This window comes from Falco punctatus (genome assembly GCF_963210335.1).
Source record: "Falco punctatus genome assembly, chromosome: 8".
NCBI classification, from domain to species: domain Eukaryota; kingdom Metazoa; phylum Chordata; class Aves; order Falconiformes; family Falconidae; genus Falco; species Falco punctatus.
In genome coordinates this window covers 30,428,199-30,451,710 of record NC_137588.1, presented here as the reverse complement: position 1 = coordinate 30,451,710, position 23,512 = coordinate 30,428,199, and the positions used below count along the sequence as shown (strand labels likewise).

Below are 23,512 nucleotides of genomic sequence, written 5' to 3'. Positions count from 1 at the left end.
ATGACAGACAGTCAAAAGGAGCTAGGGGAAAAAAACAACCCCAAACCCCCCCAAACCCTAAATCATTTCCATAGGTAATTTAAATGGAGAGGAATGGAAGAGGTGCAAATCCAACTTTAAAGAGCAGCCTTTGCCTCTGAGTCAGCTGGGAAGAATAACTTAGTGGAGCATTCAAGAATATGAAACACAAGCAAATAAATGATGCTGACAGTCTGATCAAAGGGTTGCTATACAAGAGAGAGTCTCTGTCAGTGCTGGTCCGGCCTCCATGTGCCTGGGAACCTTGCCCAATAAATCTGATGAACAGCTACATGTTATGTTGGAGAAACTAACTGAATTTTGCTCTTGGGATCTGTTCCTGATGTAAAAATGCTTTCAGACTCCATAGTCCATTAAAATTACATCTATCAAAATATGCAAAGAGAGGGGCAGGGTAATTTTGTCTCCAGTTCCTGAGTTCACATGCAGGCAAAGGATCTGAACACACAAGTAGATGGAAGAGGTGACGCATCAATTGGATCTGGTCTGTACTGGGACATTTACTGGCAAAACTGTCTGCGTAATGATCCTGCTATAGATACTACTCCCCTGTGAGTATACTTCTTCTGTAATAACAGTTCCAAACCAAAAACAACTTTCTGGAGTAAGGATGCCCATCATGTGATGGAACAGTACAGGCCTGGAGCAGTACCACTGTTCGGAGTGAAAAGTTCTCTACTGAGTTTGTGTGTGTAGGGGCCAACTCCTAGACATAAAACACAGCAGAAAATACAAGTCTTTGCTAGGACAAAAAGCGTACTGAAATTTACTAATGGTACTGAAGTCCCCTCCTAAAACAAGGCATCTTGCAGTTTGTACACCCCTTGGTGGGCTTAGATAAATAGCATGCGCAGAGGAAGAGGGAGCTCCACTGGGATTTATCACTTCTTCATTAATATGCCACCAACCTGAATTAGGATTGTTTTTCCCAGAGGAAGCAAGGCCAAAGAGAGAACTGGTGTTTTAAGAAGGCAGTTCCTGTGCCCCAAATCCCTAGAACACTTGTGCAAGGTGAGAGGGCCCATTTGTGACTGGAGTGCAGCCTCTCATTGCTAGTGGTCATTGCTCAGCTAGGATGAAGGGTAAAAGATTACTCTAAACTGCAGAGTAGGAAGCTATGAGAGTGCCCACAACACCACCTTTGGAGAGTGCACAGCACTGAGCCTCAGGGAAATAGAGCAAAAAAACCTGTGCAACAGCAGTTTTTCCACACTTGAAACAGCTCTGGAAAGGCAGGGGGTTCCCAGTGGCTATCATGGCAGCTGAATGAAATTGTCACTTGTGATAAGGCATCCTGAGAGCTGGGGAAAATCCTGGCTCTGTGCCCGCTGGCGCAGATCCAAGTGATTTCACTGGAGCCAAGATTTTTACGCTGTATGTGAAATGAGTAGTCGGAGTGAAGCTGCAAAAATAACGCCTGGTAATGAAATCCACTTGCAGCAGTGCGCCTATGAGCCAGAGCCCTGCCGCGAACAGGAGTGCTTGCACTGGCTCTAAAGAGCACGATGTTGTAAGAGGGAGGATGAGTGCCACTGAAATCACCTAGGATGTGACACAACTGCCCATTTGTAGGCAAACTCGTGTTTTCCTGGGGGATTTTTGACACTTTTTTTTTTTTTTTTTTTGCTAGCTTTCCCTGGATTCCCACCAACCCCAGGGACTATCCATCAATATCACCATAGCAACAAGAACTCATTAATGGTATCCTGCCTATTGACAAAGTCTACATAGCCTGAGCTGGGTGGCGAGCCATTGCCATCGGCTTCAAGGAGAAAGGCAAGAAGAGCTCAGGGTCTCCGAGGCATCAGTTCTCTCATTCTCCCTCCCCTTCGTCTCCCCAGAGAGGTCCTGCACTGTGTAGTGGCAATAAGGGACATATTTCTTCCCTTAGCAAGTTTTGTGCGGTGTCTGCTGTAGGGAACTGCTGCTGGGGAAAGATGGGGCTGGATTTGCTGCACAAGTAAGGATAAATGTGCCTCTCATGGGTTTGTTTGCATGGGGCTGTGGCACTAAGAGACATTTTACATTGCAAATAAGCAACTTACCCTGCAAACCTACAGGGAGATCAGAGCAAAGCAGGAGGCTCGGGGGCCAGGGAAGGGGAACGGTCAGGTAGGCTAAACTGCGAGGAGAGATAAAAGATGTGTCATATAATTCTGCTAAATGGTGGAGGAAGGGAAATTCTCAACGGGTGTAAATTAGCATTGACAAGCTGTACTGATTTACACCCAGCTTATGGTCTGGCTGTAGTCTAATCAGCTGAAAAGCATCAGCATCTGAAAGGGAGGGCTTGTTTAGAGAGGCCCGTAAAAGGAGTTGAGGATTGAGAAGTTGAAAAGCTACAAAAAAGAAGAAAAGAAATTCTTCTAGGTAGGTAGGGAAAAGCTTGTGATGGTTCCTGGGGCTGAGACAGAGGCAGAGCCTGGCCAGCTGCACCAGTTCTGTGTCGGGCTGTCACTGCCTGGTAGCAGGCAATATGCAGCACTGGGCCTTCTGAGGACACATCCCTCAGCTGTGACAGCTGATGGGCACACTACTCCCAGGTTTTCTGTAGAAGCATTGTTAAGTACCTCCACACAAGAGGAATGGAAGTGTGACTGCCCAGGGCCATCCACGCCCCAGCCAGGACTGCTGACAGTACTGCCTCCGCCAGCAATATGCCAAAGTGCCTGATAGCTTTGGGATGTGACCAAACAAGCTGTGGGATGAGGTCATCCATCTCTTTCACCTTCCTGAACACCTCCTTCCTCCCCCAGGCCTCTCTCTGAGCTCTCTGATGAGGTGTGTGTTGCTGGCTTGGAAGGACTCCGCTAGCTCACCTTCCATCAGCTTTGGGGCGTGCTGGACTAGGTTCCAGTGCAAAGTTAATGAACTGAGATCGATGGAGTTATGTTGGGGCATTTTTTCTTTCTCACTAGTGAGATGAGAGTCAGCATTCATACTGCCTTGTTGGAAGGACCGGTGCAGTAAGCCACTAGTGCACTCAAAGTTTGAGGTTTATGGCTGTGCTGCAAAATACATCTTCCATGTGTGATTTCATTCCTCTGCCCTATGCATTTTAAGGACTGGACTGAGACTCTTGGGGCAATCTTACAACAAGGAATTGGGAATCCTTTCAGCAACCCTGGTATGTCCAACTATATAGGACTGGTTTTCTGTTGTCTTCCTGGGTCTGGTGGAAGCAATATAAGAGGACATGGGAAAAGCGGTGTTTCTGTGTTCCCTGTTGGTCACGTATTGCTAGTCGAGCCAGGAGTATTTCCACCTTGAAAAAATCCAGCATCATGACTCAGGCCCTGCACATCATGCAATTAAACGTGGGTTAAATTATGATGTTAAATAAAAAAAGACTGATTCCCCCCCACACATATGTAGTGTGACTTGGCCTTTTACCTCTTTCTTGCCAGAGAGTGAGTGCAAATTGTGAGTTGAAAAGCCAGTCTTCAGTGCACACAAGAAGAAAACATTTAGCTGAGTGCTTAGGTGAAGGCTTTGTTGATCCTCATCACCTGCTGCAAGGGGAAGGGAGCGCCCAGCTCATTCCTACTCCTGGCTTACTTCTCCCTCTCAGTTGTCGTGTTCACCCAACCCAATGTGTCCATTGCGTTTTTTGTGCTGTCCCCTCTGCCTTCATAAAACACATGCAGAGGATCAAGACTGGTTGATCTGAGATGTAGTTCCCCAGCTCATCAGCTACCTGCTACAGCCATGCTCTGTGTCTGCTCTTTCCAAAATTACCTGCCGCTGGTCACTGCTGGAGGCAGGTGTCTAGCCTGGCGGTACTGGGCTGGCTCACGAAGGCATGTCCAGCAATTGACTGAGCACTGGTGGGGTTGGGCTGGGAGAGGACCTTTGTCAGCTGTAAACCAGAGGAGGTCGGTCTGGAGCTGGCCCTGGGAAGTTATAATTGATGTTGGACCCTTTGCTGGAGCTGAGCTTCAAGTCACAGCCTTGGACTTTTCTGCTCCCCACCCCTGCCCTGAGAAATGGTAATAAATTCAGTTGTAGCCATATCGCAGCCATTTTCTGTGGTTAGCGCTGATGTTATATGCATGCAGAGTAGGAATTTGGAGGAGCGAAGGTGCCAGGCTGTGTAAAGGGGGCTCACATGTGGCTTTGTACTTCCCAGGTCTCACAGGCGGCTGGATAGGTTTTCCTGGCTCAGGTTTGCCTCTGAGAACAGCTGCACGTGTGTGAGCCAGGGAGCTCGGAGGCAGGTATGGAGCAGGGCTGGGGGCTGTGCTCAGCTCATGTCTGTTCCTCACGAGGCGAATAGTACTTGCTGTGTGTGTATGCCAAGACCAAGGTGGGTGGTGGGCAAGATTAGCTCTGCATGACTGAAAGGCATGGGAATGCTTGGTTCATGGTGTGGACACAGGACAGGGGAACCCACCTGGGTCCTGAACATCAGCTAACTCAAGCCTGAGCATTAGCTCTGCTTGGTTATAACCCCCATGAGCTCTTTCTCCAACTGTAAGAGGGGAGCGGAGTGGCTCCTGGTGTTAGAAACAAGCACAGGATCTTCAATAGATCAAAAGTGATCTATCAGTCAGTGCACCCTGCAGGTTCATAGGTGCTGTGGGTGATCTATGTTAGGAGAGGACTTCATTGCAAATAGGAATTTCTTCTTCCTGAGGAGTCATCCAAGTGAGCTTTGTGGCCAGCCAGAGCACTGACTCACTGAAAGCTTGGCAGATGACGGGTGATGCCATCTCCTTCACAGCTGATGCCGCCAAGCAGCTGCAGCTGGGACACATGATGGGGGTATCACACTGGTGTCTCCAGGAGCACATTGCAGTAACCAGTATACTCAGCCTTCCTTTGCTGCAAGGTGAATGCTAATCCTCTCCACCTCCATTCCCTCTGCTGCATTGTCAAAAGGACCGTTGGAACAGTATTGTGGTGCATTGGTGAAACAGAAACGGTTACCCTTTCCCAAAGCAAGGAATCAAGAGGAAACACAGGTCACCTTGAAAGTGTGCTGCCTGAAATCACTGCTGGAATGCCTGCCCTTAGAGGTAAGGCTGGAAGTATCATGTCATCACAGCCTTTCTGAAGGAGGAACACACGGAGAAAACCATGCTGTGACACAAGAAGGAGAAGCTGCTCAAACTTAAAGAGCAGCCAGAAAAATTCATCAAAGATGCTGCTGCCAAGTGCACAGATGCGTGAAGCAGTAGGGCTTCTTAGGTGAAACCTTTCATTAGGAAAGCAAAGTTCCCAAACAGCTTAAAAAACTCACAGAAAGGGAGCCAAGAATGCTTAAGACCTTAAGTGATTCCATCAAATTTTGCAATTAACTTTTCCACTGCCTTGAGACTATTTAGAAGTCAATCTGACCAAAATGGAAGTTCACATGAAGTTATGGTGATTCCCACACTCACTGATGGAACTGTGTGTGCTGTATCAGGATATTCCCATGATGATCAGTGGATAATGTGGATAGATTCTTCTCTGGCACATCTGGCTGGCACGTGTATACCTTTGGACTGCTCTGATCAGCCAGCCCTTACCATGGCCAAGACCAGTTCTTTTTCTGGGGGCAGTGGTAATGGTGGTGATGCTTCAGAAGTGATACCTGTTAAGCAGCAGCTACAGATGGGTTGTATAAACTTGTGTTGAATACCTTGGGTTGGGGAAGCAGGAAAAAAGAGCACAGAAAGAATGAGAACAGTTGTGAAAGGTGGACAATAGACGATACCATGTGACAAGGCGAGCAGCTCATTGCACAGCAGGAATTTGATGCCATTGCCTGTGCTCTCAGCAACCCCCTAGACCCTGGACTGCACTGGATCTTCAGGGGTTCCAAGAGAGACTTTGTTCTCAATGTCAAGCTGTCTCTGAGGTGACACAATCCATGCTTATGATTGAGCTGAGAACACAAGGACTATAAATACAGTGAGCAGACTATAGAGGTTATGGTTTTCTCTATATTACCTAGTTTTGAAACCAAGATGGCAGTTGTTCCTTTTGCTAGCAATCCTGATTTGTGCCATGGAACAGACAATGAAAGCAGTGATAATACTGTGAACTCAAGGAAAGTTATACTTGGCTGTTTACCCTAAGAAGGAAAAGAAACCCAAGAAATTGTACTGGTTTAGATAACTTTAGGTAACTACTGTGGCTGTACCTCTCCTGCTGTGATTAACAGACACTATATAAGCCCTATTCCTGTTTCAGCTACTAGAACAGACAAAAAAACCCCCAAGAAATATAACTGCAGTCTCACCTATCATCCTACTGTGTCAGCTAGTTCCTGCAGCACAGCTCTGCCTAAGTGAATAGCTAAGAAAGTAAATACAGCCAAGGCACCTTTCTTTTTCTTGTTAACCTTTACCTTGAAAAAATAGATTTATCTGGCATTTTTTCCCTTGAGATGGCTGGTGTTCTGCTAAGCAGCTGAAGTGATGTGCATGACACGGCAGTAGACAGTTCATGCTGTGTCCGTAAGGTTTGCAGTATCAGGTAGCAAAAAACTCACAGCAGTATCATAGCTTGCTAAAATCCTTTGTAGAGCTTTTTGAAATGTGCCGTTTGCATCCCTCTAGCTCGTTAGATCTCTGAAATAAAAGAGGGACTGTACTCCAGAATAAACAAACCTCTGTTCAGTGATGCATGGTGCAATTTGCAAAACCCAATGCGGAGAAATAGAATAAGACCTGAAGGTTATTTTAATCTCTTATTTCAAGATGGAGTAAGGTGACTCTGCTTACTCCCCACCCCTGGAAACAGGAGTTTGGTGTGATGGCCATGACTCAGAAGTTAATTTACTTGTGACTGAGGTATTGTAAATGTGGAAAGTGGAAAATGTACCAGACGCACTTGATCTCTCTGATCAAAGCAGGAGAGGCCAGACTATGGCAGGTTGCTCTCCACCATCTCATGGAACAAGTTTCCCTGTTTGACAAGTCTGTTGAGCAAATCTTGCTGCGAAGCAGCAGTGGCAAACCTACTCAGCCCTGCTAGATTTGGTGGCCTCTTTTCCTGAGGCCTTGTGAGGCTCTGTGGTCCCCTGTCCAGTTGTTCCTGGAGTCCTTGGACATAACTGCTTTTCTCCACAATTCTTTTCACCAGCACTGAACAACCTATCGTGTGCTTGCCTGCTTCATCCTCCTGACACTTTGTCTGGTGCTTTGCTGGGAAGGTCAGCCAGGCAGAACAATTCTTATGTGTATGGGAGGGGATAATTTATCCTTCAAGCTTTAATCCTTGAGAAATAAGTTCTTTGGGGGGATTTTGCAGGAAAATGAAGGTTAGTGGCAAGTGTCCAAGCAGGCACTTATCAGAGTAGTGGAGAAGTTGATTAAACCAGAATCATATGGTAGAAAATAAGCTGAGCCCACGATGCTTTTAGTCTTATGCTCACTTAAGATGTAAGGCTCGTAACCACCAGGAGCTTTTCAGTCCCTGAGCTAGGGAACAGGCAAATGTTGCACAAAGTGATCAAAGAGCAGCGATGTGCCATTCTCACAGCAGCAGGCGACACTAAGCTTTCTTTTGCTATTTGGTCTGGAATAAGTCATCATTGGCCTGGAGGATTGCTGGACTAGAATAAAGCCCTAGCTTCAGGGAAGTGTGGACAGGACGACCTGGAAGTACCCAGGTGGGCAAAGAGAGTGCAGCATCAACCCACAGTGCTCACATACACTGGGGAGCAACAAAAAACTGGCAAGTCACTGCTTGGTTTAACTGGAAGAGAGCACAGGGTGCATTAGGACTGCTCTGTACCTTTAGGAGAGGGTGAGTTAGGGCCCAGGTTTGGGTCACTGTGTGAGAGATGAGCATTTACTTCCCTCCATTGCCTCACACTTCTGTGGCATTTGCTAGTTCCTATACCTGGGATCACCTGCTGTAGATAGTGGTGGGAGGACAAACTCTTTCATGTTGCTGCAGTTCCCAGTGTTTCTTTGATGATGACCATGTTAAGACTGCAGTTAAATGTTCTGCATGTACAGTGAGCCTGCAAGGATGTGCCATAAGCATATTAACTCATTGGGGTTTTTTGTCTCCATCTTGTGCTTTCCTCCAGTAGAGTGCTTAGAACATGCTTGTGGTCATGTTACTTTACAGCTGAGCGTGTAGACGCATGCTTTATAATATAGCATATTCACTGAGCTGGTAAACGTAGGCATCTGAGCTGAAACTGTGATGCTGTTGCTGTGTGCCATGAGGAACAGAGTGCAAGAACAGGGGAAGGAGGGGGAAAGGCTCAGTGTTTCCTTGTTACAGACCAGGTCAGAATTATCTGGTGTTTTAGAGACCTCTGCTTTCTTCCGGCTCCAAGCATCCCTGGGCAGCAGGGGAAGCAGGCTGTTGCCTCAGCACAGCTGGTCCCCCCGCCTTCACAGGTCATGACTTGGGCAGCAGTTGGCCTGGGTGCTCAGTGAAATCAAGTTTAGCTACGTGCCATGCTGTGCACAGCCCTCAGGGTGGTGACATGGAGGGAACAGGCAAGATAGAAGAGTTCAGTAGGAAAGAGATGGTCCTTTCAAGGATGGAGTGACAGGGAAGAAAGGTGCTTCTGTCTGAGCTGGCTGTTACGAGATCTCCAGAGCTGCAGGCGTGAGGCAAAACTGAGCTCACCAGTTTCTGTGGCTCCCTCTCGCTCCGGCCAGGCAGCTTGCACACCCGCCTGTCAGCTACAGCCGTGTGCACCTTTGCTCTGAGCTCTCCTGAAAGTATCAAAGGGACTTCCCATGTCTGAATTGTTTCCTTAGAGCAAAAAGCCAATTTTTAGAGAAAGAAAACTCAGCTCTGATGAGTGACAAAGATTAAAATATATTATTTGGCAACAAAATTCCCCTCTTCCTCCACTTAATCGGTAATTTTTGGTGTCTGCCTATGTGTCAGCAAACTCTGCGCAGCCTCCTCTGGAAAGACTGTCTTCTGCGGTCTCTTACACCCAGCTCTGGCTGTTCTCTGTCTTCTCTGTGCCCTTCACTCTGCAAACCTGCCTCTGGCTCCCCCTCTGTGTCCCCCACTCTGCCTGCCCCACTCTGCCAGCTCCCCCAGCTGCTCCTTCCCTGAAAGCAGCTTTTGCCATCGCACACACATCTTCTGGAAAATCCTGCCCTGGCAAAGCAGCAGCAGGTTCCTGCAGCCTGGCAGTGCTCATGGGCACTGGCACCTTCCACACCCGCTGGGGAAATGGGCCTCTGCTCTCCTGCCGGGCACAGGGGTCCCCTTTCCTGCCCGCGGGTTTGAGGCGTTCCCCCCGTGTAATGGAGGGATGCAACCCCTGCTGCGCGTCTGTGCCACGCGCCTGAGCAGGCAGGAGCGGAGTGGCCGTGGCCACCCACACCTGGTGTCACTGCGGCTGTCCTGCAGCCCAACGAGGGGTCAGCGCTACAGGCCCCAGCGGTGAGCTTCTGTCTGAAGAGAGACCGTAAGGACACAAGTCAGTGGTATTTTCAGTGCTGCCCTGTCCGCTGGCAGATCCCACTCCGTTGTTTCTGTGCCTCTGCTTCCTTGCTCTTCTCATGGCTGCTTCTGTCCCCCTGCCTGTGCACTCTCTTCTCCAGCTGCCTCGCTGTCACACGCATACACGCAGAGCTTGCCAAGCCAACGTGTAGCCCAGGAACCTGCCTCACGTGGGTCTTGGTTTCTCTTCAGGCCTTACCATATGTAGCTCCCTGCCTTGGGCAAGGGCTGCTTTATTCTCAGCTCTCACCACAACAAGGGCTGTTGTCTCTTCCTACTTGGTCTGAAAGCAGAGTGCAGAAAAGTACATGGTGGCTTTTAGTCCTGTGGCTGTGACCTGATCACAGACCAACCTGACAGTCCGTGGCATCTTTCATTAACAGCACTTTCTCACAGGAGCCCTTTGGCGCTACCAGGAGCCCTATTCCCTGCTCAGTAACTGGCTCTCACATCATCTCATTCTCTCTTTCTTGACAGATCATGTTATAATCTATGATCACAGAAAGTCCTGATCCTCACGTTTCTCTGCTGTCACCTGTGGGCTCCTCCAGAGCCGTGAAGAAGGGGGAACTCCAGCCCCACCATGAGAAGACTGGGTGAGAAGTGCCTGCGACATCTTGGGGAACATCCACGCTTTAAGAGCTAGTTTTAATTTTTATTTTTAGCAATTATGAAGAAGAGAAATAATGTTCTCCGTTCAGCAGTGATCCACAGGAGCAGTTCTGCCTTCCCTCTCTGGGATTAGATTAGAGATACAGTTCAATGTGGGGAAAGTATACAGATTTGAACCACTCTAAGGAAGGGGTGAATCAAGCTACCAGTGAGTTACCAAGATTGGCTTCCAGGCAGTACACTGCCTCAGACTTCTCCTTAGACGGAAGATGTCTGTTGGTGCCTCACACGCTCAGATGCCTGAGGTGTCTTAGCCTTCAGGGAGTAACAGGCTTCTTCGTTCACCTGGTCAAGGTGGCTGTGCTGCCTGAATAGTTGGCAGCATGTGGAGAACCCAGCTGCACTACAAAGCAAACAGTCTGGGCTGTAACTTACATGGTCCTGTCTTGCTCTACCAAGACCTCTTCCTGGATGTTCAGCCTGCTTGGTTCTTGCCTGGCTTATCATTAGAGACTGATGCTCCACCATGCCAGCTCTGTGTTGCCCTTTTGAATCCCAGGCTAAGCCCATATCCCCTGCCCAATCTTATTCTCCTTTACATATGGCACTCACTCATTCCCTTTGCCTCTGGTTGCCAAGGGAGGGAGTGGACAGGACTGTAGCAGACACTGATGTCTTGTGTGACTGCTGGCAAATCCATGAGGCCTGAATCCTAAAGAGAAATTTGGAGTCGCTCCATTCAATGTAAGGAGGCTCCTTCCACTTCCGAGGATGACTTAGACACTTAATCTTCATCCTGCTGGCCCAAGCTGAAGTTTTGGGATTTAGTTCTCTGCATTGCTCTGACCATGTGATTTAGTCACTTAGATTCCCTGTGCCTTAGTGCTGAACACAGATCATAGGAACAGCCTTGGAAACCACAGCTGCTCTTTTTGGGCCTCCACTGAGCTTCATGGGGGGTGATCATTCGGGCCTGTGGCTAAGGGGTCAGGAGGGTGCACTAGAAGTCTGTGAGGTACCTTTGTCTCTGCGCTGGAAAGGCCTTGGGAATGCTTGGCTACCAGTCACTAAAGCGTATGTATCTTCCCTGTGAAGTTAAATCAGAGCATCAAGGGGCTGCAGTGTGACTACCAGGGACAAAACCACCACCAGCCACCCTTTTTCTTCCTCCTTGCTACTTGAGCCTTCCGGGAGACCACAGTGTCATGTCATCCTTTCCCACCCCCAGCCTCCTCCTTAACCCGCAAACTCTTGTCTGCACCCCATCTGAGGGAAAGAACCTCGGTGTCTCTTGTAAACCTCCCATATCCTTAGTGCTGCTGTGTGAGTAAGCTGGGCCTGCAGCAAGTGCTTCCGAGTGTTCATCCCTAGAGCTGAGCAGTGTTACTGTGAGGGACTGTGAGGGAGTTGCTGAGGGTAGATGGGATAAACTTCTCCAAATTCAGGTGTGTGGTGCAAGGCCACTGTTGGCTTGGCTAGAGATGGAAAAGACTCCCTGCCCCAGGCCCCACGGCTCATCTCCTAGTTATGCTGCTGTTTCTACCCAAGCTGTTGGTGTTTGGCTTCTGCATTCCCTGGAAGCAGACCTGCTGTTGCGCCCTGCAAGTCATCACCAGGCTGCTTCAGTAACTCATCTTTCCTTCCATTCACAGGTCTTCTACGCATGGCGACTCAACCCATGTGAGAGCTCTCTTAAGTGAGTACCCAGCAGCATACTTTGCTGTCTGTGGTTTGTGGACATTGACTGGCATCTAAGCGACACCCCAGCTCCCTCCTCTCCCCCTAGACGCCACTGTCTTAGAGCCTCCATGCGCATTTGCTATGACATACATCAGTGTTGATGAGAGACAGGAACACTGCCGGGTGATCTTGAGCTGCCAAAATAATCAGCTCTATGCACAACATGCCTTAAAGGATTTTTCGGTTAGCAGCATGCATCCACTAAAGAACCTAGACACTCACATTTTTTCTGGGGACTTCCACACTCTAGCCTACTGCCACACAGGCAAGGCACCTTTGGCCAGTCCTGTGGAAAATCGGATGTATCGGAGCGTGGAGAACCTTCACTGGGCAACAGTTGCTGAGTCTGGGCTGTATTCTCACTGCCGGAGCCTGGATAACGAAATCATCTTCCGCTATAGAGATACCAGTCAGTGGACGGAAGGCTGTGTGGATGCGGCCCCAGTACAGAGCACATCAGACTCTCTGAGAAACCTTTCCCTCCTTGCTAAACAGACATCTCCATCGGCACAGAATGTGCTCCTCCCTCCCTTTGCCAAAGTGCCTCAGTGGCTCTTCCCTTCTGCAGAGGAAAGAACCCTACATGGGGATGCCAAAAAAGAGCTGAAGGAGAAGCTGAGGCTGCACAGCAGTAAGGTGGCAGAGCCCAGTAAGCCAGTGCGTCCACAGGTGGCCCTGCCTGACCTGATGGCCCAGGAGTTTTTTGAATGCCAGATGTGCCGGCAGTGCAAGAATGGTTGTGCTGTCAACTCCTGCACAGTTTTGGTGGAACACACTGCTCTCAGGCACAGCCTCACAGGGAGGCAGAGGCTGTGTTTTGCACACAGGATCATCAGTCCAGGAGACATCAAGCAGGAGGCTCAGAGGAGGCTTCAGCTCCGAAGGCAGAATAGCTCCCCCAATTTGCCCCTTCAGCGTGTTGGGGAGAGCCATGAGATGGCCAAATCCAGAACAGCAGAAACCCTAGAACAATATAGTGGGGAAGCAGATGTCAAAGCCACATTGGGACAGAGCAAGAAAGGCCGCTGCAAAGGGAGGCTCTACATACCCACCTTTGAGGAATTCAAGCAAATGAGAAATAAGGAGGAAATTTCATCTGCCAGTAGCAGTGTGACAACAGATTGCTTGAATAAGGGTCTGCCTGCAAACCAGACTCTGAAGGAGGAGAACAATAAGAACGTCTGTCCAGAAGCTCTGGGGACCAAAGCTGTGAGTGAAGCCACTGTCACAGCAGAGGATGACGATGATGTGTTCCATGAAAACCACACCTCTGCTGGCTTTTCCCATTATCCAGCCACATGGGATGGTTTCAGGATGAGCAGCCCTGAGGTGAAGGACAGAACCTTCCAAATCTCCAGCCCAGATAGATCGCCGGTCCCCATTTGCTCTAGCCCTATTCCACGGTCACCTTTACAGGCAGGAGCAGTACACAGAGCTGGGCAGGAGATCTTCAGTGATGAGCAGCAGAAAGGAGATACAAGACAATTGAATGATGTCCTCCACCTTGCAGGGCAGTCGCTGGCTTCTGAAGCCCCGTCCTCTTGCTGTTCATCGCTGCTGTTAGAAGCCACAGACTTATCCAGCTATGGAGCTAAGCTACAAAAAATGAAGGATGAATTCATAGGTTCAGCCTTGGAACTTATTAAGAAAAGGTAACATGCTCTGTGGGGTCACCTGAAAGCAGTTCCCTTGTTAACAATCTGGTCTCTCTCCTGATATGTACATTTAACTTCTGTAGCATAAATACACTGTTGGCAGAGCCTTTCATCTTAGGGTCTCTGATAGCCACGTGGACGTGTCTTGAAACTGTTAAGCTTAAACTCCATCTTTATGTGGGATTAAACATCAAAAAGCATTTTCTTCTAGATTTTGCCTTTTTGTACACCTTAATCCTGTTAGGACAGCAGCCATTAGTAGTACTGACACCTAATTTTCCACACATTTTATTTCCATAATAAATGATTGAATATTTTTTTTAATATCTGCCAAAAGTAGAGGACAGCTGAGAGATACAAAGTACTAATGATTCCTTCGAAAAAAGATGCAGAGTCTGTCCCAGCACTGCAGGAGTGACATGTGGCAACAAGTGCTTTTAGGTGCTGCCTGTATGTAGTGAGCTGGCAAACAGAGAAGAGGAAGGTGGCTGCTACCAGTCTTTAACCACCCTCTGGAGACCAGCACAGGCAGCAAGTGAAAGTACTTGCAAATACTGTCCTTTGCCAAATCAGCGTAAGCATTAAGAGAAAATACTTGAGTAAAGCTTAACACCTTTTTCTCCAGTCAGTGTTTTCCCCTTCTCTGGGTAAGATGGTCACAAGAACTGCTTTTTCTGTCCTGGTTTTGGACACAGCAGTCCTGTTACCTCCCTCCTGCCAAAGAAATGGATTCCCTTTCTATGCAGGCAGGTGGCCCAACAGGAATCAGCAAAGTTCTGGAAGCTAGGAATTTGGGGCAGTTATCACTGTCTTATCACTAGATAAGGCTGGTGGGAAGAGGACGCGTAAATGTTGGTGGAATGGTTTGTTTCCATATGCTTGGCTTTCAGGCCTGGCTTTGCCAAGAATTCTATTTGACTTAATTCCTGGCTGTTTGTGACATCCACAGATGTGGTGTGTGAGATGCCACACCTTATACACTGGTTTGGTATTTTTGAAATGCTAGCACTCTGAGACTGAACTCAGGTTTTAGAGGAGATGATAGTGACTTCTGCACAGGAATGAAGAGTTGTCTGGAAGAACTTGTGTGGAGCTGAAGCTCCCCATGTAGACGGAGCCAGAGTGACAAGCAGAAATACTTCTGCAACTGTGTAATCCAAAGGGAAGTAGGTGGTGTCAGGAGCCCTAAATGCATCCTTCAGCTGTCCAGTCCAGCCTTTGTGCTTTTGTTCTAGAATATGAAAACCCAATGAAGACACAGATGAGAAAGTTATGGTATGGAACCATTTTCATTGAGCAGGCTGTTTTTATCATCGATGTGAAATGAAATACACAGAGTAGCACAAGCCATGAGTAAGAGCATAAGAACAGCTGTCTGCATGCAGATCAGAGGTTTGACTAGTTTCTGGAGCCTAAGGTGCATGCATAGCAAAGTCTAGAGGACATGGGTACTGCATACGATCTTTCTTCCCACTGTTCTCCCAGCCTCCAAACACTTTCTGCCTCGGGCCTTTATGGTTTCAGTGTGGTTTCTGTGCTTTTAATATCTGCAGTGGTTCTTGTTTCTGTGAATGTGTTCAGTCTCCCTGGTTGGGTTTGTTAAAATATACAAGGTGATTTTATCAACACCAAAATGATAATTGATCCAACAATAAGAATGACAGTGGTTCCAGTATTGGAGAGGTTGTTTCATGTGAAGGAACCACATTGGCCTGTTTATTTTCCATAGTAATAAAAATTAATGTTAAAGATTGTAATTTCTTCAGGAAAGCGGGAGGAAAACAGATCTGTTGGCAGTGCCAAAGTACTGGTTAGTGGGAAATTCCAGTTTCCTTTGTCTGGAAACGTCTCAGTTTTCCATCATTTTCACCTGAGACTGTAATGTGCCTGAATATTCATTTATAACTCAAGATGATTGTCATTGCAGAAGTGGGAGACTTTTTGTGTGGATGTTTTGGGTCCTAAGTTATGGTTGCTGACATCCAGGCACATTTTTTCTAAAAGGCTGAAATGAAATGAGCTGAAGGCTGGGGATTTGCCCCCACTTTCACAGACAGTGAGCTCAACAAGCCTTTGATAGAGATGTTGTGATGGAGCATCACAGAATAAGATAGCTGAAATTGTCTTCTCCTAGTGGTTCTGTGTAAGTGTTAGAGTTTTACAAAGCAGTTTTGTCTGGTAAGTTAATTGTCTCCCTAGTAATTCATAGTTACTATGACTCAGTCAAATGGTTTAATATTTAATCAGTGAAGATTTGATTTTCAGCTTCTTAATTGTGGTGGCTTTAGCCTTCGCATAGGTCACTGGATACCTTTAACTTAGGTTGTAGTCCTGGCTGTGAAGGGGTGTTGAGATCTGGGTGGAAATCCTGGAGGCATTTCAATATATAGTCCACTTTCTCAAATTGTTTAATCAGAGAATTGCTCAGGATAAGGACATGCAAGGACCTGGTGTTCCTGTCTATGAAATTGGGGATGAGGTGACAACAGAAATCTGCACAAGGAAGCAAAGGACATGGCTAAGAAAGAAGGCTTCCTGCAATGAGTGATGATTTGTATTTGGGATGACACCAGGATGGTGGGTACAATTACAGCTTCCCATAGCAGAGGATTCCAAGTCTAGAAGGCAGGTGACAGCAGGGAAGGAAGGAAAAATGGACAAAAATGTTTCCATTAGTCAGCAAAAGTCAGGAACATGTGGAAAGGGCTGAGAACTGCTGGCCTGGACAGTGATACAACCATGAAGAGGCCCATAGAGACCGTGAAAGCAGGTGCATTTGCAGTTGTATGCCACACACCCAGTGCCTCTGCTTCCATGAGACACGATGGCCCAGAGGTTTAAAAGAACACTCAGAACCTGTCCTCCTTGTGCTGGCCCAAGCGCATCATCTGTCTTGGCGAGAACAGTGAAAACTGACACTAACTCCCTGCGTTAAACTATCCCAGTAAATTATTTGATCCCACAGAAGGAAAGATGCCAGGGTCCCCCCTCCTGCAGCAATGTGTGAGGGCAGGGGCCTGCTGGAGCAGGTGTTGGTGTGGACCTGTTGGCAGCTCACATCTCTGCCAGGGGGAGAGGACTGGAGGAACGGACAATATCCTGGTTTCTTGGCAGTGTCCCTTCTTCCTCCTGAGCCAGGGGCAAAGGATAAAGGAGCAGCCCTAAGAGGTGGCTCTACAAAACTGCTTGTATCCTCCCTGTTTTGCCTACATCCCTCTGGTCACGCCGGTGGTGCAGTGCCAAGTGACTACTTCGTGGAGCAGCACTTGCCCCAACACTGCATGGCCAGTTCATCGTGTGGGAGGGATCTAATCACAACTAGAAGCAGAGCAGTGAAACCAGGGATGAAGAACTCTCCTTTCAGACAGTGTGGGCCCTGCATCATTGCCTTTCTTACTGCTACCTGACCAGCCATGAGGTGGGTTGAATTTCTCAGCCTCCAGTCACACTTCCTTATTTCAGCTGTCTAGGTAGTAGTAGCTCTTATTCCCACTGTAGGTCACATCTGGAGATTTTTAAAAAATATCCCTGTTGGGTTATGGAAACCACAATAAGCAGTGGCATCTGTTCTGCAGACCCTATCACCAGAGAGCTGCTGTGAGCTTCACTGAGAGGAGCAGTAATACTGTGGAGTACTTTCGATGTTTAAGGGGATGATCTTGAAGCACTGTGAAAAAGCCAAGTGAAAGCTCTGTTGCTCTCTGCGAGTATGGTCTGTATGGTGGGGGTTGGTGTAATATTCCAGTTCTGAGCTCTGATGCTGACCTTGGACACATCCAGTTGCCTCTCTGTGCCTCACCATGGTCCCTTTTTTCTGCATGTTTCAACCAGAAGCTGTTTGAGCAGGAACAGCTTTTCAAAATGGTGGTTTTCCAGCGGGGGCAGATCCTCTTCAAGAACTTTCTTGCTCCTTAACCTCTGCCTTCCCTCCCATAGGTGTGCCCAGGTGAACTGTTCACAATTTACCTAACTCAGTGAAATGGTCTGGCTGGGAATGCATGATTATTTTTTTTTTAAACCCAAATTGTTTTAAGACTGATTTTGTATCATGGCCACACAGACAGTTTACAGTGGACCAGCTGAAGGAGTGGTACCCTAAGTGTGGCTGGCAACGGGAGGGAAGAAAGAGACAGGAACCTGCTAAGCTGGACCAGGTCAGGACAGTACCATGGTGGGACCGCAGCCTTGCTGTGTGCTTGTGCCGCTCTTGCTGTGACCCTGTAAGGGGTAATGCAGTCCATACTACAGACTGCTTTGTGACAGCACTGAGTTTGGTATCCCCTTTCTAGAGGCTAGGGAGAAGAGGCCTGGAGGGGTGAAGTAATACTTCCAGATCCACGTGGCAAGTAGTTAGCGCAGCAAAAAGTAGAAGCCTGTAGTAGTACTACAGTGTAAAAGTAGCAGCACTGTGCCATTGCTGCACAGCTGCGGCTAAACTCATTTCTAAGTTGGTAAATCCTCTGGTACTGTTAGCTGGGACCTGGAGACATAAATGGAGGAAAATGAGAAAGCATCAGCTGGAAAGTTGCAAACCAACTTCTCTGGCCTGACAACAGAGCCAGTTTGTGTTCTGGGGGGTTTGTTCCCTCTTCAGCAATTTCAGTATTGGCTGGTGGTTTATTATCAGAGCCAAATACCATTCACTGTAAGGAAGATGCCCATCTGTCTCATGTGTTTGCTTGTAGCTGACAGTGTTGGAATTGCACATCAGCAGTATGACCTACCAGCAGAAGTTCACAAGTGAAGCTTTTAAGAAGCTGATTTTTGTCATAGGAGACTTTTGTTAAGCATAAAATATATGCGAACCTGAAATATATTCCAGACACCGGCTTCCTGTATGTACAGGCATCCATATGCAGTCCTCACAACCTTTCTTTTTAAAAGGACTCCATGCTCATAAAAATTAAGTAAACCCAAAATGAAAAAATTAATATTCTTCCAAGGAGGCTTCGTTATGCATGGAAATAAGGTGTCTTAGAGAGTCTGTTAAAAAAAGGTATCACAAGTACTATCACAAACCACAGCCTGTCAGCTACTCTGTCAAGTCAGTGGGTTTGCACCAGACTGTGTCTGTCTGGAGCGGTGATGTTGTCTACAGAAAGGTGAATATGGGGTTGGGACAGACTGCCTTTATTAGCCAGGCCAAGCCCTTGTTAGCACCACACAGCTATGAGTAAGAGCATCCCAGAATTGCCAAGTGAGAACAACAGGCTGCCAATCTTTTCAGGATGCTTAAGTGCACCAAAAGGGCTGATCCTGAGTTCACTGAAAGCAGAAGGAATCTTTCCAGTGGTTTCAGCTGGCTTGGGATCATATGAGATGAAAAACAGAGGGAAAGCTCCTTTAATCCTCTAATCTCTTCAAAGTATTATGGTTTTTAGCAGGTGATTTTCTTCCAGATGAGCAATATGGTTTCTGTGTTGACAACATCTCTTTAAATAGCAGCAAATATGGGTATGGCCTACTTAGAAAGAGGTTTTTCTGGCCCATATGGGAGAACCTCATCTTTTATGGACACGAAAATACCCTGTGAACACTCAAGACTTGATATCCCAGATGCTGGCATGAGTGCAATTACCCAATTTGGACTGCTATGGTTGAGCTGTGTTTAGAGTCCCTGAAACACACGAACAACCATCCATGCTGACCAGGCTAGATTCCCGTCTGCACTTTCACTGGACTGTTGTGACTGATTGTTTGAACCTGGGCTTGCTGCTCAGTCTTAGCTGTGTCAGGAACAGCAGGTAAACTGCATATGTGATGTTCATCAGAGTCTGCTTCTTTCCTTGCAGCTGCAATGCTGAGACTGCTGCCAAATCCCCCTCCAAGGGACAGTGTGATCTGAGGGAAGCTGATCCCCCACCTCCGGAGGACAACCAGCAGCCCACAGCAATGTCCATGGCAACAGAGACCTGGGAGGACAAGCCAAGCAGTGAGACATCCAGCGACACTCCACCTGCAGGGAATGTAAGGGAGAGGAATTCCCCTCTCAACTCGAGCATGTATTTAGGATTTTTTTCTCAGAAACTCTAAAGGATCCCTTCATTGTAGGAACTGGGCAGGCTGGGAGCCCGGGATCTGAAATCACACCAACTCCTATAAGCAATTAAAATCTAGAAGCATTTCTAGTGCCTTTTTTTGTTGCAGTTAATGAAACAGGAGTCAGTTTTGTGCCCCTGCCTATCTGCCGCTGCATCTCTTGCAGGGAGTTCAGCAATAACCCCTTCATGCCTTTCAGTGTGTCACCAGCCCCTCATTGCTGCGCTGCCCGGGAGATCAGGCAGATTCCCTCCTAAGTCCCCTCTTGGTCAAACCGCTAATGTAGGTAAGGCATAGAGGCTGGAGTTCCTGACCCTACAGCGCTGAAATGTTCACGGAACAAACTAGCTGAGATCCCTGGAGAAAAGGCTCAGCGCCCCCCTGCAGGCTGGTTGCCAGGGCTGTGCTGTTCTTCATGGTCATTTGACAGCCACCATGGAGCCACTGTACTCAGAGTTACACAACAGCAAAGGGAGAGGGGCCTTGCTGTTGGGACTAAGCAAGACAGAGGGACTTGGGGGGACAGATCACGGAGCCCATAGCAGAGCTGCATTTATGATCCCACTTTCTGATGAGTTTCCTTTTCTTTCGTTTGGCAACTAAAGTCCAAGTGGCTGCAAACCAGGTGCTGCTTTGACCACTGCCTTGCTCCAAACCCACTTGCCTTTCTTGCAGACGCCCAGTCCCAGCTGCCGCCGATCCAGCTCTGACATCGTCCATGAGAGCATGGATGGTGCCAAGGCCCAGCGGGAGTGCCGGCTGCGGCCGCACTTCAGTGACCCTATGCCGACAGACTCCGTGAAGAGGAAGCAGCTGGAGCTGAAGATTGCGGCTGCAGCACGGCAGCATGCACAGAGGCGCCGGCAGGAGCGAGACTATGGTACCTACATTCTGCACACTCAGAGGGGGCTGATGGGCCAGATGCTGAGCCTGGCTAAGCTGGTGTAATATGAAATAACTCTACTGACCTGGGGGAGGGAAGCATTCTGGGTTTAACCCAGGCATGCAAGAAATCAGGGTCTACTCTGCTGCGTCTCTGTCCTTGCCTGACAGACAGCAGGGGAAGAGTGCACCCAGATAAGCTCACAGGTGTGAGTGGTGCAAGGATGACAGGTCCTGGGCTTCACCTGGGAGCCATTTACTTCTGACTCTCACCAGTCTTGGCAGCAGAACAGGAGCGGGAGCAGCTAACAGCGCTGCTTTCACCAGATCTAGCCTGTTCCCCAGGGTTCCTACCACTCGTGACTGTGCCAGCTTGAGCTCCTCAGGTGAGCTCTGTGCAGCTGGCAGTTCCTGTGGTGATTTGTGTCTCTTCTCAGGTCCAGTGGTAGCAAAAGCCAATCTTGGCCATGGTGGCAGCTTTGATGAGACCCGCCGCACCCCACGTGGCTCCCTCCGCTCCAGACATCATTGGAGCAATGTCAGCAGCCTGAGCACGGACAGTGGGATTGTTGGTGTCAACGATGTCCGGGACGACCTGGATCCCAGCGAGGGCACCCGGACCAAGTCAGCAGATGTGGAGAGGGCAGATAGTGGCATTGGTCAGATGCCAGCCAGAAAGTGGAGGAACAGGGCATCTGAAACACTGAGCTCCCTGCAGGCCTGGGAAGCCCACCGTCCCTGCACTGACTGTGGAGAAAGGGACCTCCCAGTGGAGACAGATGTGCAAAACTGCAATCAAAGGCGGGCTGACCTCTGTGAGAAGTGCCGCAAGCGCAGGACAGAGCGCAAGGAGTCTGTGCTGGAGTTTGTCAACACAGAGGCCAGCTACGGAGAGGACCTGCGCATCATCAAAGAGGAGTTCTACATTCCCATGCAGGCAGCTGGGCTGCTGAGCCAGGAGCAGCTCCTGGGCATCTTCAGCAACATCCAGGAGCTCATCGACCTCAATGAGAACTTCCTGGAGATACTGCAGGAAGAGATTGATCAGGCCTTTGACCAGGTATGATGCTGTGTGCTCTAAAAGGGTCAGACTGGGCAGACAGGATAGGTTTTGTATTAGTGAGGTAGCACAGGTGGAGCAGAGAATCAGGAGGTAGGACTCCTGGGTTCTGGTCATTTGCCTAGTCCCTTGCTCCCTCAGCTATTGTAAAGCAGTGATTTCAGTAGGCCTGTGCCAGTTCACAGCTGCTGGCCTCACTTTCTGCTGTGGTGATGCCACTGATGTTAGCAGGCCATCGGCCGTCTAGCTCATTTATCCCATTAACAGGACCTAACTGTCCCATTACCAGAGTTAGCTTTAAGCCTAACAAGTTAAGCTTTAAGTTAGCTTGGACACTGATAAGAGTGCGACCGTGGGGGCACAGAGCTCAGCTTGGTCTGGCTCACAGGCCACGCTCTTGCAACCCTGAGCTGACTCGCTTCAGGCTGGCTCGGGTGTGTTTGCCTTGGGTTGCAGTTCATTGCAGCTTGCCTCTATGCTGGCTGCGGGGCCAGGCAGCACAGGCTGGTCCCTGCTCTGGTGACAGCTGGTCCTTACAGCTCGGTGTACCAGTTGCTTCTACTGATGCACCCTGCCTTGAAGCAGGAACTTTTTTTGCACCACCAGCGCGGTGGTCAGAGGGCAGAGAAATAGAAATAAGACTCCAAAGCAGCAGTCACTGCAAAGGACATATAAACAGCTTCACATCCTCCTTTATTCAACAAACCAAAACCCACTTGCTGTATCGGTTTCACCAGGATGTTTTGTTCTTTAGGAAACACATCCCTCCTCTCCCTCTCTGAAACCCTGCATGTCACACTGAGTGGCACATCTCAAAATCTGGCAACTTTGACAACCACTCTGATGCACCTGGCACAGGGAAGACAGATGTGCACTGTAGTGTAATGTCTTCTGTGAATAATTTATTAAAACAATGGCTTCTACAAACAGCCGCGGGTTTTTCTGTCTCCTCCTCCACGTCGCCTTTGCATTCAGAGCTCAGTACTGCACCAAAAAGCTGCCAGCAGCCAGATAACTGCTCTTGCTGCCGAAGTGAGTAGTGATTGCAGAGTGTGTCAGCATACACCTTGACAAAGCTGAGAGCATTATGTGGCACCAGATTCTTACTGTTCCCTTATTATACATCCAGAAATCAGGGAACAATTTACCAGGAAATTTATTTTTCATTTACGCATCAAAGTAGCCAGTAAGAGCACAACTGAAGGAGACTGCTTCCCAGCCAGGACAGTTGCTGGGAATAACTGCAGAAGTTGTTAAGTGCCATGTCTGTTACCTGAGTTATGTGCCTCCCCTGCGCATTTGCTCCTAAACACTCTGTTAATTTACGTGCTGCTGCATTAGCTTTATGGCAGACCTGTTGGCAAGAAGGGCACCAGCACACCCTCCTGACTAGCAGGCTCACTCTGGCCGTTGGCCTTTGAGCCCCTGCTCTGTTGAGCTGGCTGAGCCCACAGCAGCAGAGAAGGTGGCTTTTTATGTGCAGAAGACAAGCATTTAGGTCAGCTTTCTTTCCCCTCGCCACACACTGCTTTCCCCAGACCTATAGGCACTGCCTGGCACTCTTCCACCAGGAAGAGTGAGCTCTGTTACACTTTTGTTCTGGTGTCCACCAGGTCGTGCAGTAGGTTCATGCTGACAGGACTGAATGCAGGCTCCGTGCTCGTGCCTCTCCTGAGCTAACCCCGCAGGGCCTGTATTGCATGTTTGCAGGGTGATGACGACCTGATGACCGTGTGCATCGGTGAAATATTTCTAGAGTTTGTCAACATGCTGCCAGCCTTTCAGACCTACTGTCTTCAGCAGTCCTCCTCTGTGAATATGCTCAACGCACTGGAGAAGGAGAAAGAGTTGCTCAGGTGAGAAAAGGGCTGGGTGTATTCTTCCAGGCTTTGGGGACAAGAGGGCACCAGGCTGAAGGGAAACCTTTGTCAGCTCAACTAGACCAAGGTTTTCATGCTAATGTTCTTCATTGATGATGAGCTGCGCTCTCTTGGAGTGAGGAGAGTAACTTATTCTCCAAAGGATATTCATTCAGTCCTTGATATCTCCACTGAGGCAGCCAGTG

The 23,512-nt window shown here is 48.5% G+C and overlaps 1 protein-coding gene across 6 annotated transcripts in view; it reads left to right on the top strand.

Annotated features, from left to right (window-relative positions):
* LOC308068696 (uncharacterized protein) overlaps window positions 1-23,512 on the top strand; it is a 58,859-nt gene that overhangs the window by 25,465 nt on the left and 9,882 nt on the right. For 2 of the 6 annotated variants that reach the window (XR_013930077.1, XM_080399737.1), the window contains exons 3-8: window positions 9,937-10,055; window positions 11,724-13,463; window positions 19,259-19,433; window positions 20,181-20,385; window positions 20,825-21,447; window positions 23,158-23,303. Coding sequence is in view for 5 of the 6 variants with exons in the window: in XM_080399737.1 (XP_080255863.1) it covers window positions 11,893-13,463; window positions 19,259-19,433; window positions 20,181-20,385; window positions 20,825-21,447; window positions 23,158-23,303 (2,720 nt within the window). In the remaining variant the exon portion in view is untranslated. Of the gene's footprint in view, window positions 1-1,152; window positions 10,056-11,723; window positions 16,885-19,258; window positions 19,434-20,180; window positions 20,386-20,824; window positions 21,448-23,157; window positions 23,304-23,512 lie in introns of those variants that run through there. The other 4 variants (XM_080399738.1, XM_080399739.1, XM_080399741.1 and 1 more) reach the window with 4 other exon arrangements.